Consider the following 24,364-nt stretch of genomic DNA (forward strand, 5'->3'; position numbering starts at 1 on the left):
ACTCCATTTTTCCTTTAGTTTGAAGTCGTCTTCTCGGCCACCTCGTTGGAGATTTTATCCATTATGGGATAATATTGTCTCTCTTTAATTAGTCTGAATATGCATGCAGGTTTCTATCCATCGTGTCTTTCATATTGTTTTGCTAATTAAGCATTGAGATGCTTATTGTTCAGACACCTTGTTCTTATCTTGTGAACTTCTTTCACAATATCTTTGTACGTGCGGTATATTTCTCACGTATTACAATAAAACTATTTAGTTTTTTTTTTTAATAAAAATGACTTTTATAAATAATTATTATCGTCGTATATAATAAATATTTATTTTGCCAATAATGTCAGAAGTTGCACCAATTCCTTCTATTAGGGTCAGTTTAATTTTAAATTCATTTCATTTCATCTTATCTAATCATTATAATTTTTTTAAATTTTAATATAAAATATAATAAATAATTTATTTTTTTAAAATTTTATAATAATAATAATATAAAAAAATAATATTTTATTTAAATTTTAACGTGATTCAATCCAGCCTTCATTTTAGTGAACGCTGCAGCAAATGAACAGACCAGATTTGTCATGACAGGCGGGAAATATAGAAGGAGAGAAGAGGACAAAAACGAAAGATGGTGCTTCCTCCATAAAAAAAGACATTCTCAGTCTTGTTGTTGGTGGTTTGATCTGATCGATCTTGCAGGAAAAATGGACCAAATAAACACATTATGTACGAGATTCAGATTCATCATCATTATCTGATCTCTCAAATGCAACTGCTTTATCTGTTTTTGTCATATTATCCATTGGTAACACGTATGTAACTGTGACTCATATCCAATGGTATATACGCCTTCTGAAATCAATCTGCACTACTTTTAAAAGCAATCCATTTGTTACAGCTACATGGATCCTCTAAACAGTCAAGATCATGACAAATTTCTCTGTCCTTTTTTTTTTTTTTTTTTTAAGGCCTAAAAAACCACTCAAGGTGTTTTGTTTTACAAAACTATGGACTCATGGCCACTTCCAGTTTCTACCGACAAAATCTTTTGAGTAAACCCTTGTTTTTTCATCTTTGTGGTTGGGTTTGTTTTTGGCAATGAGGCTGACTTTTGTAGCTAGATGGAGTCTGCACACCTCATGCACAGCATGAATCCAAATTAAGGAGAGGTCAGGTTCCAAGGGCTCCAGAGTTTACATTAACATGAATAGTGAATACCACACCAACCAAATCCAGTCCCAACCTGGATAATCCAAAGGATGTTTAAGCAGCAAGTTGTTCAAGAGGTTTGAAGAAACAAAGATATATAAAAAGTAATTTTAATTATGGTATATGTGACAAGAGAAAAATCCAGAAAACAAAGGAAAACTAGAACGAAAATAGATAATATAGCAGTCGTGGCGCACGAGCTGTGGCATCCAGCAAAACCCACCTAACTCCTTTCCCCTCCCGATAGGCAGACGTAAATCCACCAAGCAGTTCCATCACTCTCAGAGTCGTATGTAAAACCTCCTGAAAGTGGGAGGTGATCTGACCCCCAAAAGATACAAAAAAAAAAACCAGCTGAGGGGCAGAGCAATGGGAGATGAAATCAAAACTCCCATCCAAAAACACCGATCGAGCCACCATAAGAAAACAAATGGAGTTAAATGCAAAACCATCCACAAAAACCATACCTGCATTCCCCAATGAAAACCAGCTTTGAGTCATGAATTTTTTTTTTTTTTTTTTTTCTGCTTTAATCTTTCTGTTCTATAGTACGTTCTCATTTTTCCTTCTTAATAATGTCTTTAATGTGATTACGAGATATGTTTTATCGTACCACGGCAAGACCACTATCTTCAAGAAAATGCAAGATCTTCACCATTGTCATCTCCCCCCCAACCCCCCATTCTTTTCTTCTGAAATTAGTTCTTTTAAAAAAATGTGCAAACTCGCACATCTCTTTCTCTAATTTCTTGCTGAAATAGAGTGATCAGAACTGGCTTTGATCTGTTTTCCTTCCGCCTGACAGCTGCGACGGGCTGCTCAAGTCCTCAGATGGTAACTCATTCTCAAGTGCTGCTCCATGAGGATCAGCTTGGCCCCCAGTAGTGTGGTGGTTAGTAGTCCTCTCCTCCAGTGCCATGCTTTGGACACGAGCTTCCAGCAAATCATAACTGGGCTGTCCAAAGATCTGTTGGCCTGAAGCATTAGGAAAATGAACTGACGGTGATATTATCCATCTCATCCAATCATTGCGCCTTCTTATTTTGTCACCCTAGAAGACGAGCAAAATGGGGTTATAATTAGAGAAGTTAGAAGATTTGCTACAGAACAAAAAGGTCATCATAGCAGGATTATTAAAAATTGCAAAAGGCAACAACATTGGGTGATTAAACCCACTATATAAAATATACCTGCACTTCCAGAATACTAGAAGTTCGCACAGAATCCAGTATAAACTGTATATTGTCTGACAAGAGCACAACCTGATAGAAAGCACAAAGAAATATTTTTTCAATAAGTAAATATACGTTTAATTGAAAGCTGTGGTATTTTACTTATAAAAAAAAAAAAAATGCCAGATGTGGTAATAGGAAGCCCACAGAAGTATATCATCTTCGCACCAATAGATGGAAAAAAATTGATCTGGCACCAGTACAACACTAGGACTTGGCCATTTTAAGATAGAAAAATTCTCTTCAGCTTGGAAAGGGAAAATACCAAAAAAAAAAGCATGCTATATCTGAAAGACAAATAGAGAGACAATAATAAATCAGAACAGGACAGCACAAAGAATAGCTAGACTTGAATTACATAGTCCTGTAGCATCAGTGATGGCATTAGAAACACACCAGCGGTGACTCCCAAGGATACATAAGACATAGACATCAAGTACAAAGATATGACTTTTTTTTTTATAAGTATATATGTGATACCCCATATGATAAGGATAAGAGTAGGTGGTGTATGGGATCCCACATTGCTTGGGAATGAGAAGTTCTTGCTCTTTATAAGGTTCTAATGGAACTCCAACTGCATAATTGACAAGTCCTTTTGGAGTATAAGCCATGTGATTTGGGTCTTCTATTGGGGCGTTACAAATGGTATCAAAACCTATCTCAACCAGAAATGTGGGATTTGAACCTTGCCACCTACAACGGACAGGCCCGATGAGGATGTCGGGAATTTAAGGGGAGTAGATTGTGATACCCCATATGGTAAGGATAAGAGTAGGTGGTGTATGGAATCCCACGTTGCTTGGGAAAGAGAAGTTCTGCTCTTTATAAGGTTCCAATGGGACTCCAATTGCATCATTGACTAGTCCTAATACCTCATCATCCCAAGCTCCTACTCATGGGCCCCCCGTACAGTTATCCCCTTGAATGCATTAATTAAGAATAGGCATACACTACACCTGATCTTGGCCAAAAGGCCAACAAAGCTAGGGAGAAAAAGACAGGTGAACTGTAAACCTTCAAAGATGGGCCAACAAAACTTTGAATTAGTTTTGCTGATCTAAGGTGTTTTGAAATCAAACCAACTCAATTTCCTATAAGGATTGAAAATTCATCCATTTATGAGCAAAACCAAGGACTAATACAGCAGCAGGTCATACAAGTAGGATAGCATCACACCCAATCTTCATAGCTGCTATCTGATAATTGGGTTGATCCAAATTGGCGGTTACTAGAAACAAAATGCAAGTTTAAAGAACAAATACTGGATGCATCACTGAATGAACCAAAAAAAATAAAGAAAAAGCAATTCAGAGGCTTTTAACATCTGATTTTTTTTTTATACATAATTGAAGAATTTATTAGAAAACATGAAGGCGCACACACACGCACATGCACATGCATACATATATATACTTATTGTAGCTGCTCTTTATGAACTTGTCGAACTCCAAGACGATTTGCCCTGCCAGGAATAGTAAGAAAACGCCAATAGATCCCTTACATGATAGTTCAACTCCAGGGGAAGAGAACATGAAAGTTCCTAATCATTGCAAAGTTAGTGCATTCAAAATTAACCTGCCCAGGCCAAATTCCCCCATTGTGAATGGCAAGAGGGAGATTTTAAAACTAAGAATTCGATAATTTAAGCACAACCTACAAGTTCATCCAGGCTGTCATTTGATTGTCAAATCCTAATCAAATGTAAAGTAACCATGGTAGAAGCCCATGCCAGTCATGCCTCAATATTTCAATTGTACGCAATCTAGTCAAAAGAAGCCCAAGTTGCAGAGATAGATGACACATAATTGATTAAGGATGCAATATTGGAGATATGGTTGGCATATCTGCGGCAACAATGAGTAACTTCACCAGTAAGTAGTGGGAAAAATTTAAAAAAAAAGGAGGTCCGTGAAATTTAAAGCAAGGTGGCCTATGGTGTAATAGCTTATTTGGGATTGAGTCCAAAAGTGATGAAAGGTTTGCTTAGAAACTCCAAGTAATACAATTTCCTGTGTTGAGTAAAATTCCCATTTAATAGAACATTATTTTGCCTATAACTCAAAATAAGTATAATATCTTGAATTTGATATAAAACGTGAGACTACATATATTCAGAATGATGTAGTGAAACATCATATAAAAGAAAAAGTAATGATGAGATGATGAGATATCAAGACACAGGAGCACAACAATTTCTATGGAAAAACTAATATCAGACTAAAGAGGATGAAAGCACAAAGGGACAATCTAAAACAGACGAAAGAGGAAGAAAGCACAGAAGAATGATCTAAAAAAAGGTCTACACAAATCAAAAGTGTCGTCACAATTCAACAATGTACCAAATACATTCTAATGGATGTTATCCAAAAGTAAGTGTTGAATCTTAATTTCAAAAATTTACGATTACAGTTTCTGATAGGATGACACTAAAAAAATTATTGAGTTAAAATAAAAAATATATATATAACTTGATGCTAATAAGATCATCGCAACTAAAAAGATACCAGATGTGATATTTCATGAAGTGCATTATATTCCATGTTACCCAAAATCATCAATTGACATCAGTTGCACCATTCAATGCTACCTCAAGTGTGAAACTACTTCCAAGATTGTTGATTTGCATGTCCGATGTGCATAAAAGTTGAAAAGTTAGATAATATTAAAAAAAGAAAAAACTAATTATAAACAACTATAAATAAACACAACACCAGATCACCATCACATGAGCAAAGCCATTCAAGTATTCCCAAACAACTCACTTGTTTGAAGCGTGCTATCAATGTAATAGGAACCCAGCCCTGATCATCCATGTTCTGCCGCAAGTATGTATCTTTAATCAAATTCTCACCACTGCAATAATCGAATATGAGGTGCAATCATACTAAAATAATTATATTCAAATAAGTTGATGATGATGAGAATAAACACAAGTTAACTAGCTGCATTGCCTACCAGGCAAAACACAAAATAATACCTGAAATAATATTCTATCTGCTTCACTATCTTAGCAGGCAAATGAGGGTCCGCAGGAGGATAATAGAATGGATGAGGCAGCATTGGTGGAACAAAAGGCATGCCTCTGAGTGAGTCAGGAGGTGGAGCTGCAACATATACCATTGGAGGCGGCAGTTCTGAAAGCAGAGGCCTTAGAACAAGCCAACAGAAAAAAACAAAAACAAAAACACAAAAAAAAAAAAAAGCATATATCTTTAATATTGATACAGCTTACCAGGGAAACCAATGGGACTAGCAAAAGGCCGCACAGGTGGTGGGGGAATAAATGGGGTGGAACTCAGAGGCGGTGGTGGTGGAGGCCTAATAAACCTAGGAGCACCTCTCTGTGGTTGCATGTGGTTGTCCCTACCAGAAAAGTTCCTATGAGCATTCCAATCTTGATTTCCACGGCTGCCTCCATAATTGTGATGGTGAGAACCATCTCCACGTGGATGTGAGCCACCATTGCGGTTCCTAAATGAGTTACGATGCGGTGGATGATCATTACCACCATGGGATTGTGATGCAAACCCACTTCTTTGTGTGTGATCCTTAGGTGAAGGGTTATTTGGACCCATTTCAACCACTGCACCTGGTGGTGCTAGCTGCTGCTGAGGGAGGCCACCATTAGAGGATGTGCTTGCATTATTACGCCTCATGGATCTCTGGCGCGTGGTTATGCTATGGTTTGATGTTGGATTAGGATTCGCATTATTACCGACTTGTTTATGTGAAGAGGAAGAAGATGTTGTTCCAGTCCCCTACAGTAAACACAATAGTACAATCTAAATGTACGCATACAGCTAGGAAAAAGCTCATTAACCCATAAACACGAGATACTTGGGATTACAACGGCAGCAAATTCACTCTCAATTCAGTTGCTTAAAAAGGGATGACACTAATAGAAAATCGATTCAGCTTTAACCTTTGTCTTCTTCTAGTTTCCAGATTTTACAAAAAGTTATGCCCAAGTAGGCAGCACATAACCATTATTATGATCACAATGATAAAGCAAATTGAAAATATACAAGCCATATGTGTGAGCAATCCAGAATCGCTGATATTCAAAACTTTTGTTACTTTATTTTTTTCTTTATCTCTGAGTCTTCTCTATTTCCTACAATCTTCAAAATCATTTATGTTTCGCAAAAGATGATAATCTGAACACTCAAACTAAGGTCGTTTAGACCAGACTGATTGGAGCTTCAAAATTAAGAAATCAAATAATCAGGAATTGTCAGCTAGCCAAGAATAAAAGAGAGTGAGAACTGCTAACAAATTCAAGGAACCAAACCTGTAATACGGCGACAGGTGATCCGATATCGGACAAGGCTTTCAACGATTCGGAAGACGGTTTCGGCGAAGCCCGAGTGGACTCCGATAAAGCGGGCCAAGAGACCGCACCCATGACCGGACCAACCTCCGCGACTGGCCCATTCGACGGCTTGTTCCAGGCCTGCCTCTTCCCCGCATTGCCATTCGGTCCACTCTCCGACCCCTCCCACATCGATTCCTCCACCGTCACCGACGGGACAGCCGGATCAATCGCAGGCGTCGATGAAGAAGACATCACGTGCGTCGTCGTACTCGAGGGTGAAGAAGGAGCAGCGACGATCGGCTCAGATTCGCCCCGGACAATTTGCGTCCACGGAGGCGTCGGCGACGACGACGACGCGGGATTGCCGTTAGCACTACTACTCGTAGCCATGAATTAAATATAGAAAAAAAAATAAACAAATAAAAAGTAGGGTTTAGGAAGGTGTGACTGTGGGAGTCGACGAGTTGATCGACAAGGAATGATGGTGGCAAAACGGGAATAAATTAATAAAAAATATTCCCAAAAGCTTGAGAGATAGAGAGAGAATTGAAGAGGCAGCGGGTGCGGGGTGTTTGTTTTCTCAAAAGCTCTGCAATGTCGATTGCCGAAATCTGTGGAAACCCTCTTTCTTTCTTCCTCACACTACCCAAACCCGAACCAGAATTTATTTCCTCAACTTATATATATACATATAATATATATATATATTTTTTGGTCTCCTTTTACAAATAGAATTATACTTTAATATATATATATAGAATAAATATAGATAGAAGTTACTATTAGAAGTATCTATTTTGCATACATGATGTGTCATCATCTAGATCACACATCTCTTCAAGTGAATGTTAGAAACAATCAACTAGAAGCAACCACGCAGTGAGTGCAAAGTGTGAACTGCTATAGTGGCTTCTCTCTAGCATTACTCACTTGGAAAGATGTGTGGTCTAGATGATACGACATCATGTATGCAAAATGAATATTCCCAATAGTGACTTCTATATATATTTATTTATATATATATATTAAAAGATAAATAATTATTACAATCGTAAATGTGCAACTATTATATAATTATTTAAAAAAAATAAATAAATATAAAACTCACATGAAATTAAATTAAATTTTTTACAGTAGATCTCACTCTTTTTTAAAATGATTATATAATATTTACATATTCTATAACTATATATAAACATTACTCTTATTAAAATTAATTTTAAAACTTGTTCTAGGAGTCTATTCCTCCTATTATCTTTATTTTTCTTTTTCTTTTTTCTTTTCTTTCATTGCTGCAACCGCGTCTTTACTGCATCTTTTTAATTTAAAAAAAAGAAGCTATAAGCTTGTTAACATTAAAATATATAGATATATAGTCTATATATCTATATACAGATATATACAGACTTTGATTAGACAAAAAAAAAAAAGATAAATACAAGACTTAGTTCACAAGGGCTCAAACACATCGTCGCTTTTAATTGCATATCACGGAATATCGCTTCCCTCAAAAGGTTTCTTTCTCTGCCTATTTATCGAGTTTTATGTATTTTTTTTAACAAAATATAAAATTTATTATTAAAAATAAATTCTTTTTATGTGAATAATATATTTATCTATTTTTTCAAAAAAAATAATATACACTCTAAAATTGTATAAATCATTTCTCTTTAACCACAATAGTTATATAAGTTTGGTTGTTTACTTTTCTAAGCATACAAAATGATCCGGGTAGGTTTGAAGAGTGAGATGAGAATTTTTTTATTTTAGATGAAAGTTTAAAATATTAATTTAAAATATTATTATTGTTTTAAAATTTGAAAAAGTTGAATTGAAATTTAAAAAAAAATTGAATTGTTTATTATATCTTGTGTGGAAATTTAAAAAAATTATAATAATTAGGTGAGATCTCATCTTGTCTTTGCCTCCAAACCTGCCTTGTATGTTTGGGTAGTGAGAAGTGTTGAGAAATATTAAAAAAAATTGTGAATAATAATTAAAATAATAAATAATAAAAAAAAATAGATGAAAAATAATAATAAAATATTCTGAAAATAGTATTCAACTCAGACATTTGAAAATTTGGAATATCACAACTTCCTTCAAAATTTGGAGATTTTTGTGGGTGGAATTATAAACAACACTAGCAAGAAATGACATCAAAATTCTTGATCAAAATGTACTTAAATAAAAATTGCACAAGAAGTTTTGCAATCCTTGATTAGACCCGAATTGATTATATAAATAAAAATTTGAAAGACAACTCAAAAATTAAAGATAAACATGTTTAAGTCCAATCATACTTTCAAACTTTCTGTTGGGCTTAGAATAGCCCAAACCCAAACTTTTGGTGATTGACTTTTCTCTTGCGAATTAAGTCATTTTAATTTTTTTTTTTTTTTTTTTTAAAAAGAGAGAAGAGAAGAGAAATATATATATATATATATATATTATATATAGTTGCTAATCACAAAGAGATGTCATAAAAGTAAACTTATAAATTGACATGATTTTATATGATACGTTAGATCTACTTTATAATAAAAACAGTTTTACAATTTAACGTACCACATCAAATTACAATAGTTTATAAATTTACTTTTATAAGATCTATTTGTAACTAATATATATATATATACATATATATATATATATATATATAATATTGGATATTGGAGATACCATGCACTAGGTCTGTTTCCTCTTTTAAGTATTGGAAGTTAGTTACCATATAAACATAACTATTTTTATAATTATTATTTTTAAATAGAATGTATGTTTATTAAATAAGAATATTCTTATCTATTTAAAATCAAGCTATAAAAAAATAGTTGTGTCTCTGTTATTTTTCTAGTTAAAATTTTAATATACCAAACTCCTTTAGTCCACAATTAATTATATAGTTATAGACTTATTAATAGCATGATTTGCGTTGTGACTAAAATGGCTATGTAATGTCACTGAAATTCAGCTAATAATCATTGATCAGATTGCTTTTCCCCAAGGTGTGTGTTTTTGTCCTAATAAACTTGTCGCTCACACGACTCATTATTGTGTTGAACCTTTGTGTCCTAATAAACCGAAGGAAATTTCTTTGTGCTGAGACAACAGAATTACAACAACAGTGTGTGAAATGACATTTTTCATTATTTCCTTGTGTTTTTAGCTATTTTAGCTACCTCATAAGTTGTTTTAGGGTGGATGGATGTTGTAACCAGGGTTGTAAAAATAAAACGGAGAACTGGAAAATCGGCCCGAATCAGTCCGGATCCGTTGGTTCGGTCTAGGACCGGTTCCTTCATTTTAAATTTAGCTACGTTTATTTTCGCATATGAGATGAGATAAGTTGAGTTGAGATAAAAGTTAAAAATTGAATAAAATATCATAAGTCAAATCTATTTAACAATAAAATAAATTTTACAATTTAACGTATTATATAAAATTATGTCAATTTATAACGTATCATATTACTTGTTCTGTAATATTTCTTTTAAACTTATATTTATCACTCAAATTGTATGTTTTGCTTGACATCCAAGAAAACGAGTTTTTCATGGTCTACAAAACCATGTTTAAACTACTCATAAGTCTATTATGTGGAAAATTCTTGTGTATGTCTTTGCCCAAAGTCGTTTTGATTTTTTTTTTATTATTCTTATTTTTTTCCAAGAATTTATAGTCACCAAAAGCACATGCACATGTATTGAAATAGCTGCCACAAATGAAAGGAATCTATAATTTTACTTTTAGAAAAAGTTAGTTTGCACACTTTACTTGACCGCTCGAAAAAAAAAATATTATTATTATTTTATTTGATGATTAATGAAATAATTTTAAGTGAATTGGTATATTTTTTTTATTTTTTAAAAATATTAAAATATATTAAAAAAATGTAAATAAGAAAATAAAAAAAAAATTATAAAAACCAACTATCGGTCAACTAGAGCGGGCTACTCTAGGCGGCAGAGTAGCCCGACTCTTTACTTCTCTCTTCCCTCTAAGATTTTCGTCCATAAATTTTAAGCCACCTTAGCACTCGCTATGATTAAGCTGCGTTCAGGTAGTAAAATGATTTCAGATATTCTGTAAATAAAAGTAAAAAAATAATTATAGAATATAGAATAATATTGAATAATAATGAATAGTAATGAAAAGTAATAATAAAATAATAAATAATAGTGAATTATTCTCAAAATACTCCACTATCCAAACTAGCCCGACATGCAAGTATTTTGAACAAGGAAAAAACTACTTTGGCTCATAAGTTGTACCGCTCAATTTTACCGCTCGATAAAAAATAAAAAATAAAAAATTATTTTTGTTTTATTTAGTAATAAAGGAAGTAATTTTAAGTATATTGATATATATATTTTTATTTTTTAAAATATTTAAATATATTAAAAAAATGAAAAAATGAAAAAAAAAAAAACCCAAAAAGTAACAATCGGTCAACTTAAGTGGGCTCGTCCGACTCTTTGAACAATAAGAAGAGTAACCCTGCAAAAATATAAAAGATAACAAAAAAAAAAAAATCAATCAAATGTAAGAATTTAAATAAAAATAGAATTAATTTCCATAAAAATAATACCAAGATTTATGATAAAAACAAAAAATTAATAGGAGAAAACATCTTTGAAGAAATATAACTGTCAAAGTCAAAATTTTTATTCTAATATCATATTAAAAGTATACCCAACAGAAATAAGTATTTAATTTATATTCTAACAAAACTTCTATTTCAAGTAGATGGAGAGGTCCAATGAGTTAATGTTTAAGAGTGTGTTTGGATGTTGAAATGAGTTGAGTTGAGATGATAAAATATTGTTAGAATATTATTTTTTAATATTATTATTATTTTGAGATTTAAAAAAGTTAAATTGTTTATTATATTTTGTATTAAAATTTGAAAAAGTTGTAATGATGAATTGAGATGAATTTGTGATCCAAACTCACCCTAAACTTGAATGCATTAAGGTGGGTAAGTTGAAAAACAAAGCTTTTAGGACAATGTTATTTATTTCTCCCTAACTTTGGGAGAGATAGAATAACCTTATGCACACGCATACTGAAGAAATAATTAAAGCCTGTAATGGTAGGCTATTGTTTCTTGCGAGTCTATAGCTAAATGGGCAAAAGCTTCTAAAATAAGATATATGGAGAGAGAATGATACGTATGACTCAATAAGTAATATTAGATATAATTTTAAGGTGCAAATTTCACGTATTTTTTTTAAAACAAAGAAATGATAGTTGCAGTCGTGAGTGTGCAAACGTCGTGCAATCACTTTGAAAAAAATGAATAAATACAAGACCCACATGAAAAAAAATTAATTTTTTAATAATGAACCTTACTCTTTTTTAAAGTGACTGCACGATATTTGCGCACTCCATGACTGTATATAACATTACTCGTTAAAAAATAATGGTGTCTACCATTAAAAGGGGGCACTCGTGGCTTGAAAAAATAGATTTTATCATGTGAATTCTAAATTTATTGACTTTCCTCAAAGAGAATGCATGGAACTTGCATATCCTAAGACTGTCCCAAATCACATATTTTTCATCCACATTAATTGTCAAAATTAGACAAACAATGTTATTTGTTAGTTTTTAATAGTTCTAGAATTTAATTTTTCAGATTTTTCAAATTGAGATTCAAAGTGAAAAATTCCTTGTAATTTGAAGGTACAGACTATATATTTCATTAATAAATCCCATATTTTCCAAACGTCTACCTTCTACCTGCATTGATACAGAGTTAGAAAGGAACCACTCATAAAAATAAAAAGGTCCCCCTATATATATATATATATATATATATATATATATATATACACACATATATATATATATATCACTATAGTTCTAAATCTTTATAGTATATCATAGAGATTTCCATCCATTGAAGCCAAGAAAACAGATAATAGCATTGCAGCAAAATCACAAAACTTGAACCTAGAATGAAACAACTGTATAAAAATATATTACTTACAATGAATGTTCAAATTAATGCTATAAAACACCAACAAATAGGAAATAGGAAGACCAACAAGGCTTCCTATTCTTATTGTGATAAGAGGAAAAAAAGACAAGGCTTCGAATTGGTTCTGTAATAACCTAAAATACAACAAATTTCAATATGTAAATATGATATGAGATTGAGAAAGCCTCAGAAAATTAAAGAATGATCAAACACGAGCAAAAAATGAAACAAGAAGCATCGCGAGTGTGCAAGTAAAAGACTTCAAATTGGGTGAATGATTGGTTGGTGGTGCTGCCACAGGTGTCTGAGAATTGTTTCCTGTGGCTTCCGGGTCGACAGGAAGAGCAGGGGAGACAGTTGGAGGTTGTGATGGGCTGATAGGTAGGTTGTTCGAGGTCTGATTATTGTAACCTGGTGACAGCAAGTCTCACTAGAATCACTAAAAGAATTCACCAAAAGAAGAGAAATGTGCACTGAGTAAAAGAAAATGGAATCACACTCACAGTTAGAATCCTTCCAACCCAATACCATCCTCTCGCGATCAAAAACTATCTGATAGCCAGTCATGAAGTTTTCTGGATGAAAACAAATAAATTCAGAGAGTAAGTGGCCATTTATCAATTCAAATACATAAGCATACAAAATGGCTTTCAGTGATACATGGGGCCAAGAAAATCCAGGTGATGAAATTCATGGCTTGTTCAATGATGCAAAGATTAAATGGATATCGTGGTTGTTTTTCTTGTGCAAAACTTAATATCTGATGAAACAAGCGCAGCCAATGCTGACAAACCGCCCTGAAATATGAACCCTTGCATTGATGACATCTTACTGTGTAAACTTCATCTCTCCAAATTGGAGACTACTGAAGAAGTGTCTTGGCATTTTAACGATATTGCAGTGGCAACACAAGTCTAAGCAGGGAGGGAGGACAAAACTGGGAAGGTGAATGTAGTATTGATTTTAAAATTATATTTGGCTATTCATTGAATTGATCATACACAAGACGGTCAGCCTTTGTAGATCTGACCCATTCACCCAAAAGATGCAAGTACTTCTGTGCTTTTTATGAACTTCAGACTTCATTATGGACAGAATTTCAATCAGCGAAAGTATGTCCAATTTCCACAAAATATATAAAATTCCAAACTGACAGAAAAACATGAAAATGCAACACAAAAAGGTTAAAATAAGCAAAGTTCTTGCTCAGGCAATAAGAAAAGTTACTGATAAATAGATACTCACGTCCTATGATGTCTATATTAACATCGCTTTTGTGAAGACCCAGACAATACAAAACCGTACCATCCTGGAGATCAGAACATTAAACTTTAGCACAACTCAAGCAGGAATAGGAAATTAAAGTTTTGGAAGTGAGATCACACCTCGGTACCGACAACTACGGTTGGATTATTGAGAAAATATGTGTCTCCCCCTTTCATTGTCAGATTCACATCAGGAATTACATAACTGGTTTGATTTTCACTGCATATAAAGTGGAAGTCAGTGCCTCAGACTTGAAAGGGCAACTAATACAGAATAGGAATAGGGTTTTCTCCAGATATAGATGACCTCAAGTAATAACAGTAATCAAAGGGCAACTGGGGATCAGATGTATGTCGTTTCTCTTTGATCTGGGAATTGAACTGTAAAACAGCATATATTATAGATCTCATATATTATAGAAAAGCAACTCCCAATAATATTACGAAACTGTGGTATTTGAAGAACTTACACTCTCAGAAATAAAAGTATAAGCTGGGTCCCTTAGGCTCGTAAACGATGTACCAGAGTCAAAGATTGCACTGAACTCCAACTCAGAAGAATTTTGTCCCACAGTTATTTGAGTGATGCTGATGTTATAAGTTGGACTGATAAAAAGTTCACAAGGGAAATCAGTATTAGCATGGGATTCAGATCAAAGAGACGTCTTCTTGCCAAACTAAATGAACTTTCCCAACAGTATATGAAATAACAATTAGTGACAACTTACTGTAATTGCCTAATATTGAATGGTGTTTCTCCTTGGTCTGAGCTGCCATTATTTCCAAAACTGATTCTACCAACCCCATCACGTCCAAAACACAAGGCAAAAGAATTTGAAGCTAGCCCATTTCTTGCTAAGGTGCTGGGAACAGATATATTCTCAATGCCAAGCCCAAATAGACCGTTTGGTGCTGCACCCTCCAAAAAAATACCAGTCTGAATTTGACCACAACTGCAAACAAGTAAGACGTAAGATAAGAAGGCCCATAAATAAATGAAAATTCCTGAAAAGATCTGATCATCAGGTAAAAGACAAGCGGCAACTTCAAGAATAAGCAAGTAATGCTAGCCAATTAATGGAGATAAAAAGAGTTGGTGATCATATTAAAGAGTCAGATAAAAGAGTTGATGCTGGTATTCTTTTTAATTTTTCACATTTTCTCTTCTTATATGAAGAAAGATTTCTAGTGAATCATAAAATCGAGGCAATACAACTACTTGACAATCCTCATAAATTATCATTCCTACTTGAGGAAAAAGGCCATACCAGACTCCAAATTCATCATCCAAATGATTTTCATTTGTCAATTCTCCAAGTCGCCAGGTTTTGTATTATACTAACCGGAAATTATTCAATTATAATCCGGTTTCTAAATGTTGATACCGCTATAGATATAGCCAACATTATATTCACTATAAAAGCTGCCTATCTACCTAGTATTTTTTTTTTTTTTGGATATTTCCAAAACTCACATTGAGGTTTCAAATATTTCCTCCAAAATTTCTCAGTAGCAAAGCAATGAAGAACGTACCCAAAAGTAATCAGAGTGTCAACAGCTTTTTGTTGATCATCATCTGTAACTAAGTGCAAAATATCCTCTACATAGATCCCAGTCGATGAAGTGTTGCTAGAAAGATACAATACGTTATAAGGACAGTTACTATTTGCTGAAGGGCATTGAGTTTGTCCGCACAAAGTGCTGTCGCAGGAAACATTTTTGCTAGTTGATGAATTACTAGGACTGTAGATGCTGAGGTCTATTATCTGCTTGATAAAAGAAATCAAGTAACTATCAAAGAATTCAGGACCTGAAGAAAGCTTCTTTCACAAGCAATCCAAAAACAACCAAATACTCGGAAAACATAAGTCCAACATAAAAAAGGTAAGACTCTGCTGGTCAGATCATAAGATTTTAGTCAATATGCACTTCACTGAGCCTCGTTTGTTTTCAGAAAACATCTCATCTCATCTAATCATTACAACTTTCTCAACTTCCAATACAAAATAAAATAAACAATTCAATTTTTTCAAATCCCAAAACAAAAATAATATTAAAAAATATATTCTAACAATACTTTATTCAACTTTTTAACTTTAATCTTAACTCATCTCATCTCATCTCATATGCGAAAACAAACGGACCCTAAGTTTTCTGGATGTTAATGAATAACAAAAACTTCTCATATAGTTCCACATTGGTAGAATTTGCTGGGGGTGTTGAGGAAAACTCGACATACATTGAGTAAAGAAAAAAATACTCACACTTTAGTTGTAATGCGTAATTTGGAAGTAAGAGTTGATTTCCCCTTCATCTCGAATCTATGTTAAATAATTTCATCACGGTAGATTCAACAGAGTAATGGAAAGTCTAGATGATAGTTTTAAGCATGACTGCAATCAACAATGAATAGGGTAACCATAACTTTGTTGAATGTATGCAGTAGCAAGAAGCACCTTTCAGACCCACCCAATATACATTTTAGGAGAGAAAGATAACACAATCACGCCCACTAAAAAATATCACAGATTGCGGTAGAATTTAGCAACAATATAATTCAGAGATTCATGATTCCACGAAAATAAATAAATAATGAATTTAAAAGTTAATAACATACACTTGATGATGTCTGCAAGGCAGTTACGCAACTGTTTGCCATACAATCGCATGGCAGCCAGAACAGATCACTGCCTGTGTCCAGTGCCACCAAAAATGATAAACTTGGCGTCCCCACAGAAACATTGGCATAGTGCAAACTGAAACATCAAGAATCCCCATAGAACATTCAGTCCTTGTTTGGTAAAAAAAGAAAAAAATTCCAGATTTTTGTCATTGAGCATATGATTTGAGAAGCTATTTCTATCATCCAGATATATACCGATAATCTTACAACTTTTCTACAACTCTTTTACAATTCTATTTTCAAATGAAAGGGCAGTTTTGCCGCAGTTATGTAAAACCAGAACTATTTTAATGAAGTGGGAAGATTGTATTAGTTGATTGTAAAATGAGTTATAAAATAGTCTTAGTCTTATCAATAATCCACCTTAGCTCCATGTTTTCGGACAATGATTTAAGAAGTGAAAGAAAGGCCTAAAAGACAGGAGAAAAAAAAAAAAGAAAAAAAAGCTACAAACAAGTTCTTTCGATTTAGGGAAACAAAAGTACTTAAAATGAATATCTGACTACCTTTAGCTAAAGGATCTCAACCTTCCGTCAAAACAAATAGCAGGTTGGCAACTCAGGCTCTTTTCCGCCAACAGATCATGAGTGTGAACTGTATGCATAGCTTCATATATTGGCATAAAAGCAATAAACTTATTGATGATACAATTTTAGATGAATTTAATAAAATATTATTTTTTAATAATATTATTGTTTATTTTTTAATATTATTTCTCAATACTAGTGAACAAAATTAATCTCATCTATTATCTTTTCCACCAATTTCTCACCAGCCATACAAACATAATCCAAATTCTTCAAAAGCTCACCAAAAACTCTAAAAAGGGATTATTTTTCTATATAATATATATAGGGAGTGGGTTAATGAACTTACAATCCTAAAGAGCCGATCATAGCAGTTTCGTTCCCATTGACAAAAGTAAGCGGCGACGTCTGGCCGTCGCTGGCGGCGAGATGACGGCCGCGAATCAAGCGGTCTCGGTGTGACATAGCGGCGTAGTATTCAACGCTCCCTCTCTCCGGGAGGCCATCTAAACTGAGAATTCCCTTAACGGGATCGGAGAAGCGGTGGTGGATGTCGAAACCGAACCCGGAACCGTAACAGATGCGAGAACCCAAACCCAAAAACAGAAACAATAACAGAAATGAACGAGCGGAAGTAAAAGGACCCCAAGACATGGCTTCGAGTACTCGGAGGTTGTCGTCGAAAGTTGTTTTTGTAGTAGAGAGAGTATATGAGAGCTCTCTCTGGAACAGATAATCCAGACATATATATATAGAGCGAGAATAACCTCACAATGCGAAGTGTATATATTTTAAGTTTAATTGGGTGGGAAGCAGCTGAGAGAGTTTGACGCGTTCTCACCGGAAGAAGGAGGAGGAAGACGGAGAAGAGGGAGAGGTAAGTGTGGGTCCATGCTCCAAAAGTCAAAACCCGCGGTCTCGCTTTCACTGTGACCTGACGACGAAAATCGCGAGTCACGTTGGTCCTACTTTCCCATTTTCTTAAATTTCACCTTTTTTTTCCATATCCTTTTGAATAAAATAGCAACAAACGTACGAAAACAATTAAAATTAATAATATAATAACTATTTTATATTTATATTTTAATATCCATAAATATAATTATATCACTTTATTAAAAATAATTTAAATTTAAATAACTATCATCCTTTTAAAATAAAATTAGAAAAAAAATTAGAAATTTATTATTTTTCAAAAATTAATATGTTGTGTATCATGACTTACTTTGTGTCAATTCTAATTAATTGAAGAACTGGAGACTATTAGATGATAACTTTGTTTGCTTGAGTTAAAATATAGTTAAATGGTGTTGTTAACGTCGTGTTTCGTACGCCTTTAAATCAGGTTTCAGCAATTTGGATCTTTAAAGTTGTACATGTGAAAACAAAGAAGAAAGAAGTTGAGAGGGGGCGGTCTTAAGGTCGAAAAGTCTCTGATGTTAAAGTCAATAGAGTATTTTGAAAGTTTTATAAATAATGATAGTCTAGAGAGTTTTTACGTACCTGAAAGTTACTATCTATACTGGAAGTTTGGGGGATAGATCGTGCCTATCCTCGTGGAGCTCATATCTTTTTTACTGTTTATTTTGTCAGTCCTTTAAATGCGGCGAGCCCCTATGAAAGCTCCATTAATGTGACTTGTTTCTCCGATTTGTCTTATTTTACTGGTGTTTTCGGTGGTCTGTCGATGCCACCTCATTAGAAAATCAATGGTTCTTCATCTTTTCAGTTTTGCCCTGTACGAGTCCCCATGAACAGGATGCGACCGAGCAGCATCAGACCTGTATATCCCATCAACCATCATTGCTTACTTTTTCTTGCAGGCGAGTTGCTTCGTGGACAAGTTTGGACCCTGGGGCCGGGTATCGGGACGAAACTCATTTCTCTCGACCGAGTGCCTAATGAACTAATGAGTGAGAGGAAAATCCCTTTATAGGTGTAATTTTGTAGAGATTTATTTTGTATAGTTTCTTAGGTTAGGTTTAGATAATGAGTTGAGATGAGAGGAATTTATATGAAAGTTAAAAGTTGAATAAAATATTATTAGAATATTATTTTTTAATATTATTATTGTTTTAAGATTTGAAAAAATTGAATTGTTTATTATATTTTATGTGAAAATTTATAAAATTTTTAATTGTGAGATGAGATAAGATAAGATGTGTTGAGAATATTTCTCAATCTAAACTGAGCCTCAATATCTATTTATAGGGATATGGTCCTTGTGCTTGGTCTTTTTTTATTTTTTTAAATCTAAAATGACGACTAAATTCTTATTTATTAGAATTTTATAAATTATCATAATTTTATTATTTTTTTGATGTTATATTAATTGAATAAAGGTTAGAAAATATATAAAATAATTAATCCAATTAATCTTTCATTAGTCGAATGTAAAATCATTAATTCTAGTTTCCAAAAACTTGTCCACCCAAAAGCAATTATTACAATTATTATCAACAATATTTTATAAATAAAAAAAATATCAAACTGGTAGTATATCTCCTAAATAAACTTCCACTTTATCATTTCAACTCTCATTATAAAAATGATCTACCTCCAATCTCTTTGTACTAGATAATATAGTATTTTAATTTACATGGTAATTCCATAAGCAACTTGGGTATTTCATGACGTAGTCACTAAATATAAAAATATTTTAGTCACAAATAGATTATATAAAAATAAATTCATAAAATAACGTAGTTTAATGTAATCGATCATATTATAAATTTATTTTTATCGTAAAGTAAATAAAATAGATTACAAAAAGTTACGTTAGTCTGTGAATTTACTTTTATATCATCTCTTTATGTCTATATCATTTCTCAACCAAATATCAATTTGGTATCATATATCAAGCTTCTTCTTTATCATTTGAATTTTCATAGTAAAAATGATGTACCTCCATTAATCTCCTTGTACTGGATATATAATACAATTCTGCTACAGGTACTCGTCTTCGGGTACCCGTTGCGGAATCACTGACATGGCTAATGCCACGTTAGCTATATATTATATTAAAAAAAAAAGGCAGAAAGGAGCGTCGTTTCAAAGCGCCAAATTGATTTCTGATTTCTGAATTCAGAAATCAGAAACCATTTTTCCTGTGGGTTCGTCGTTCTCCATCTATGGATTGTTCCGAAACCATTTTGCGCTAAAAAGAAAAATGCATTCGTCGTTCTTCATTGTGTTCAAGTGAGTGCCGTTGTACCCAAAAACCAGAAACCATTTTGGGCTCTCAGAAAAGAAAAGCAGGTCCGTCTTCTTCATCGTCTTCGTGTTGTCTTCCATGGCCATTAGAGCAACGGGCATCAAGTGAGTGCTGTCATGTTGGACCTTTGTTTTATGGTTTTTTTTTTTTTTTTTTTGTATTTTTCTTGATCTTTGGCATCATCGGCTCCATCACCGTCGGGGAACCCAAGCACAAACCCATCCGCTATAGCATTTCTTCTACTGGTATTCCTCTTGCTCTGTCTGAAGAAACAACACCCAATGATGCATAGTGGTTGCTCTTGCTCTGTCTCAAAAAATGTTAATCTTAATAGCATAGCAGCTGCTCTTCTTCTTTCTTCTTTTTCATAAATCAATAGAACACATGCCCTGCATTGATTTCTTCTTCTTCTTTGTTATAAATTTTTTTGTCACATTCTTGTTGGTGAAATTCATATTCGTTGTTTTTTGTAGTAAATGTGTTTGTTTTTATGCCACGCAGATGGGCGTGCAGCCATTAAATTCTTCTTCTTTTATTCTGGAACATGACTACTGGTCCTTAGCTCGTATTGTATTGGCTAGCTTGGCCTCGATGATATTGGACTAACGGCATGAAGGGCGTTGAAGTTTAATGAGTTAAATTTGCTATTGGATGCTTGAAAAAAAAAATACGAAGAACACTTGAAAAGAAAAGAAATATCCAAGAGTGGCAATTTTTTTTTTTATAAGAATTGTGTTGTTTTTTATTTTTTTTGTTTTGTAGGAGAAATATAGGATACTGAGTATAATAGGAGTGTATAAAAAAAGCAATGGTTGCACAGTGATAGATAAAGAGAAAAAGAGATGAGGAACAGAGTGAATAATCAATCATGGCCATGGTGGAGAAGTTTCGGGCTTTGGATTGGTTTTTCTAACTTTTTTCATCATCTGGCCTGTTGGATTTGGTGGGTATATCAAATCTTTGAATTATAATGGCCATCAAGTCTCCTTTGTTGTTGTTTTTGGCACTTAATTTGTGATGGTCAATGTGGTGATTTTTTTTTTTTTTTGGGGCGGGGTTCCATGGTCTGCTTGCTGAGGTGAAACTAAGGTGAGGTGAACTGGGAGCCAAATTCAAAAGGCCTTTCTTCGAGAGTTTCTGGAAGCCTGGCCAAATTGAACGTGAGGGATTATTAAAACCGTACCGTTTTAATAATCTCACGTGGACTCCCGGGTACGAAGGGGTACCTCTCCCGTGTACAAGTAACATTTTTGTATATAATATAGTGTTTTTACATTAATTTTATAAATCATGCATGCATGCAAGGTGATTTCATACTAGTCGGCTTGCGTATTTATAAATGAAGTAACGGGCAGTCACCAAGTGTCAATCTGGTAGGATATCTCTTAATAAATTTTCTATTTATCATTTTTATTTTCAAAATAGAGAATGTTCTATTGATAATTGCACAATCACATAAAATTCTCGCGATCATGATCAATTGCATTATTAACTATTATATACAAGATGAGAAATCAACGTTTTCTCTCTAGCTCCGAACGAAAAACTCCCTTAACAAGAAAAACAAAACCTCAAGATCTGCTGAAAGGGGGTGGGAGCTTCGGCTCCTCGCCCCCTCCCCTTGCCCTCTCCCTCTTCTCTGTCTAGTTTTTAACTTCTGTGTAGTGTTTTTATTTTTCTTTGTATTTTTAGGTCGAATAAGGGAGGATCGCAGTTCGAGTCTTTCCGGCCACCAGTTCTCTACACGCGCCCCACCGGTGTGAAGCCCAGCCGCCGATCTTCAAAACCTCCAAATCCGGTGTCCATTGGAGTGGCGTGTAGACCGCACGCGCGGGACGAAAATCCGGACAGCGTTGGCGCGTGGCCCTCACGCACCACCGAGGAACCCTCTACCGACACCACGCTCGGTTGCTGTGGAACCGCTGGCTCCAGGTCTTCCAAGTCTGACCGTCGGCTTTCCTCCCAGCGTGAACAGTCCTCCACGAAATATTGCCGACCAAATGTGTATTGTTCATCCGTTTTGTTTTTTTGTACTGTCTTTTGTTTCGTTTTTATGTTGTTGTCCGTTTCAGTTTTTTGTAGCTTGTCTTGTTTTCTTATGTTGGTGTTGCTATTGTTGACCCGAGTGAGGTTTGGACCTTTAGATCGGACGTAATCCGGGGCAAGGCTTTCGAGAGTGTTGGGCGATGCTACGGCCGGTGGTTATACGACCGGGCTGTTGTGGTCTGTATGTACGCTGGGTGCTCGCTCCACCAGAGCTCGAAACGACGATGCTTGCGGTGGGCGTGTCGTCTGAGGTCTCATCAGAGCTTGTGGTCTTGTAGTTGTTATTGTAGTTTTTTATAGTAGTTTGTTAGTTGTAGTTATAATAATATAGGAATAGGCTTTGGATTTGTTGTCCATAGCAGTGTCCCGTACTCTTCTTCCCTGGGAGGATAGAGAGGACCTTTAAGCTCTGTTTTTACAGAGCGCTTTCTCGGGTTCGAGAAAGTTTGATTAGAAGTTAAGACAATGTCTACCGCAAATGTATTTGTGTGTGGGGAAGCTACAGATCTGTTGAGTTAGTTGGCTTATTACTGGATTTTCTGTATATTGGAATTTCTTGTATCGATAAGTCACATTTGTAACTTCGATTTCTTAATGAGATGAGTATGCTCCATTCAAAAAAAAGATGAGAAATGATTTAGATCATTTCATGCAAGCTAGAGTTGACATTCTCCTCTACGGCATCGTTTAATTAGTTGCTTTTCGAAATAGAAAATAAAATAAATTCCATGCATTAGTAGCTACAGATCAATTGACTCAAAAGAATTAGTTTTATAGAAAATAATTATTTTTATTTTGCATGTTAGGTAAGCATCAGATTATAAACAGCTAGCTACTTAATATTCTTTTAAAATGCATGTAAATTAGGCTCCGTTTGAATTTAGAAAGTGTTCCATCTCATCTCATCTCATTATTATAATTTTTTTAAATTTCTACACAAAATATAATAAACAATTCAACTTTTTCAAATCTTAATTCAATTTTTTTTAAATTTTTAAATAATAATAATATTAAAAAAATAATATATTAACAATATTTTTTTTAACTTTGATTTAAAACTATTTTATCTCATCTGTAAATCCAAACCAACCCTTAAAACTTTCAAGAAGCTGCCGATCATGATCTCACGTTGACAATGAAAGCATACGACCATTTCAATGATATATATATATATATATATATATATATATGTATGTATATAGTTATTTCAATATTAGGGGTTAGGTGATCTCAAAAATAAAAAATAAAAAATTGGGGTTAGGTTTTGGAGGATAGAAACTATAGTTTTGAAGCATGCGCATTTTTAGTGCATGACTAATGCAAATTCTATATATAAAAGACCGTTTCTTCGTGGTTGGGTCGTAAATATTGGAATATTTATTTTCGTTATAAATGGCAATTTCGTGGCAAATCCTTGATTGCGAGTATGAATATATTTTTCTATTTGTTGTCGAAGAGTAGATGCTCCAAATCAAACCAAAATCAAAGTCTCTCTACACTGTATATATATATGAGAAAATATACTTATAACTGTGAATTGCGTAACTGCTGCGTAATCATTTTGAAAAAAATGAATAAAACATAAGACTCACATGAAAAAAATTAATTTTTTAATAATAGATCTCATTTTTTTTCAAAACGATTACGCGGTGGTTACGTATTTTACGATTGTATGTAGAATTACTCTATATATATATATATATATATTTTTTTTTTTGTGGAGCAATTCAATGAATGAGGTCAAGACCAACCACTTGGCGTTCAAATAGTGTAGTAATGACCAGACCATTCAATCGTAGCCCTAAAGTCATAAGTCGTGTAGTCAAAGACTCGAATGTATGTTAAGGAAAGAAAGAGGCAAAAAAATGGAACAATTTGAATTCTCTCAAA

At 33.8% G+C, this 24,364-nt stretch overlaps 2 protein-coding genes across 3 annotated transcripts; both read right to left on the bottom strand.

The window, feature by feature from the left end:
* Positions 1-1,173: 1,173 nt before the first annotated feature.
* Positions 1,174-7,426, bottom strand: LOC109019776 (la-related protein 1C-like). Of its 2 annotated transcripts, XR_002000820.2 has the most exons (7): positions 6,733-7,409; positions 5,674-6,199; positions 5,419-5,575; positions 5,204-5,294; positions 2,397-2,468; positions 1,820-2,257; positions 1,174-1,527 (listed from the first exon to the last, which is right to left on the bottom strand). XR_002000820.2 is itself a non-coding variant. In XM_019002142.2 (6 exons), the coding sequence occupies exons 1-6, from the start codon at positions 7,144-7,146 to the stop codon at positions 1,973-1,975; spliced, it is 1,545 nt and encodes a 514-aa protein (XP_018857687.1). In that variant the 5' UTR covers positions 7,147-7,426; the 3' UTR covers positions 1,698-1,972. The 2 variants fall into 2 exon arrangements, 1 of the variants encoding a protein (XP_018857687.1); XM_019002142.2 differs by lacking the exon at positions 1,174-1,527 and having other exon boundaries at positions 1,698-2,257; positions 6,733-7,426.
* A 5,275-nt stretch (positions 7,427-12,701) lies between these two features.
* Positions 12,702-18,121, bottom strand: LOC108980020 (aspartyl protease family protein 1-like). The gene is made up of 10 exons (XM_035693606.1): positions 17,564-18,121; positions 16,622-16,760; positions 15,538-15,770; positions 14,733-14,957; positions 14,475-14,610; positions 14,312-14,385; positions 14,125-14,224; positions 13,985-14,048; positions 13,243-13,314; positions 12,702-13,150 (listed from the first exon to the last, which is right to left on the bottom strand). The coding sequence occupies exons 1-10, from the start codon at positions 17,866-17,868 to the stop codon at positions 12,945-12,947; spliced, it is 1,554 nt and encodes a 517-aa protein (XP_035549499.1). The 5' UTR covers positions 17,869-18,121; the 3' UTR covers positions 12,702-12,944.
* Between the last annotated feature and the right edge of the window lie 6,243 nt (positions 18,122-24,364).

This window comes from Juglans regia, chromosome 8, assembly GCF_001411555.2.
Source record: "Juglans regia cultivar Chandler chromosome 8, Walnut 2.0, whole genome shotgun sequence".
Taxonomy (NCBI): Eukaryota; Viridiplantae; Streptophyta; class Magnoliopsida; order Fagales; family Juglandaceae; genus Juglans; species Juglans regia.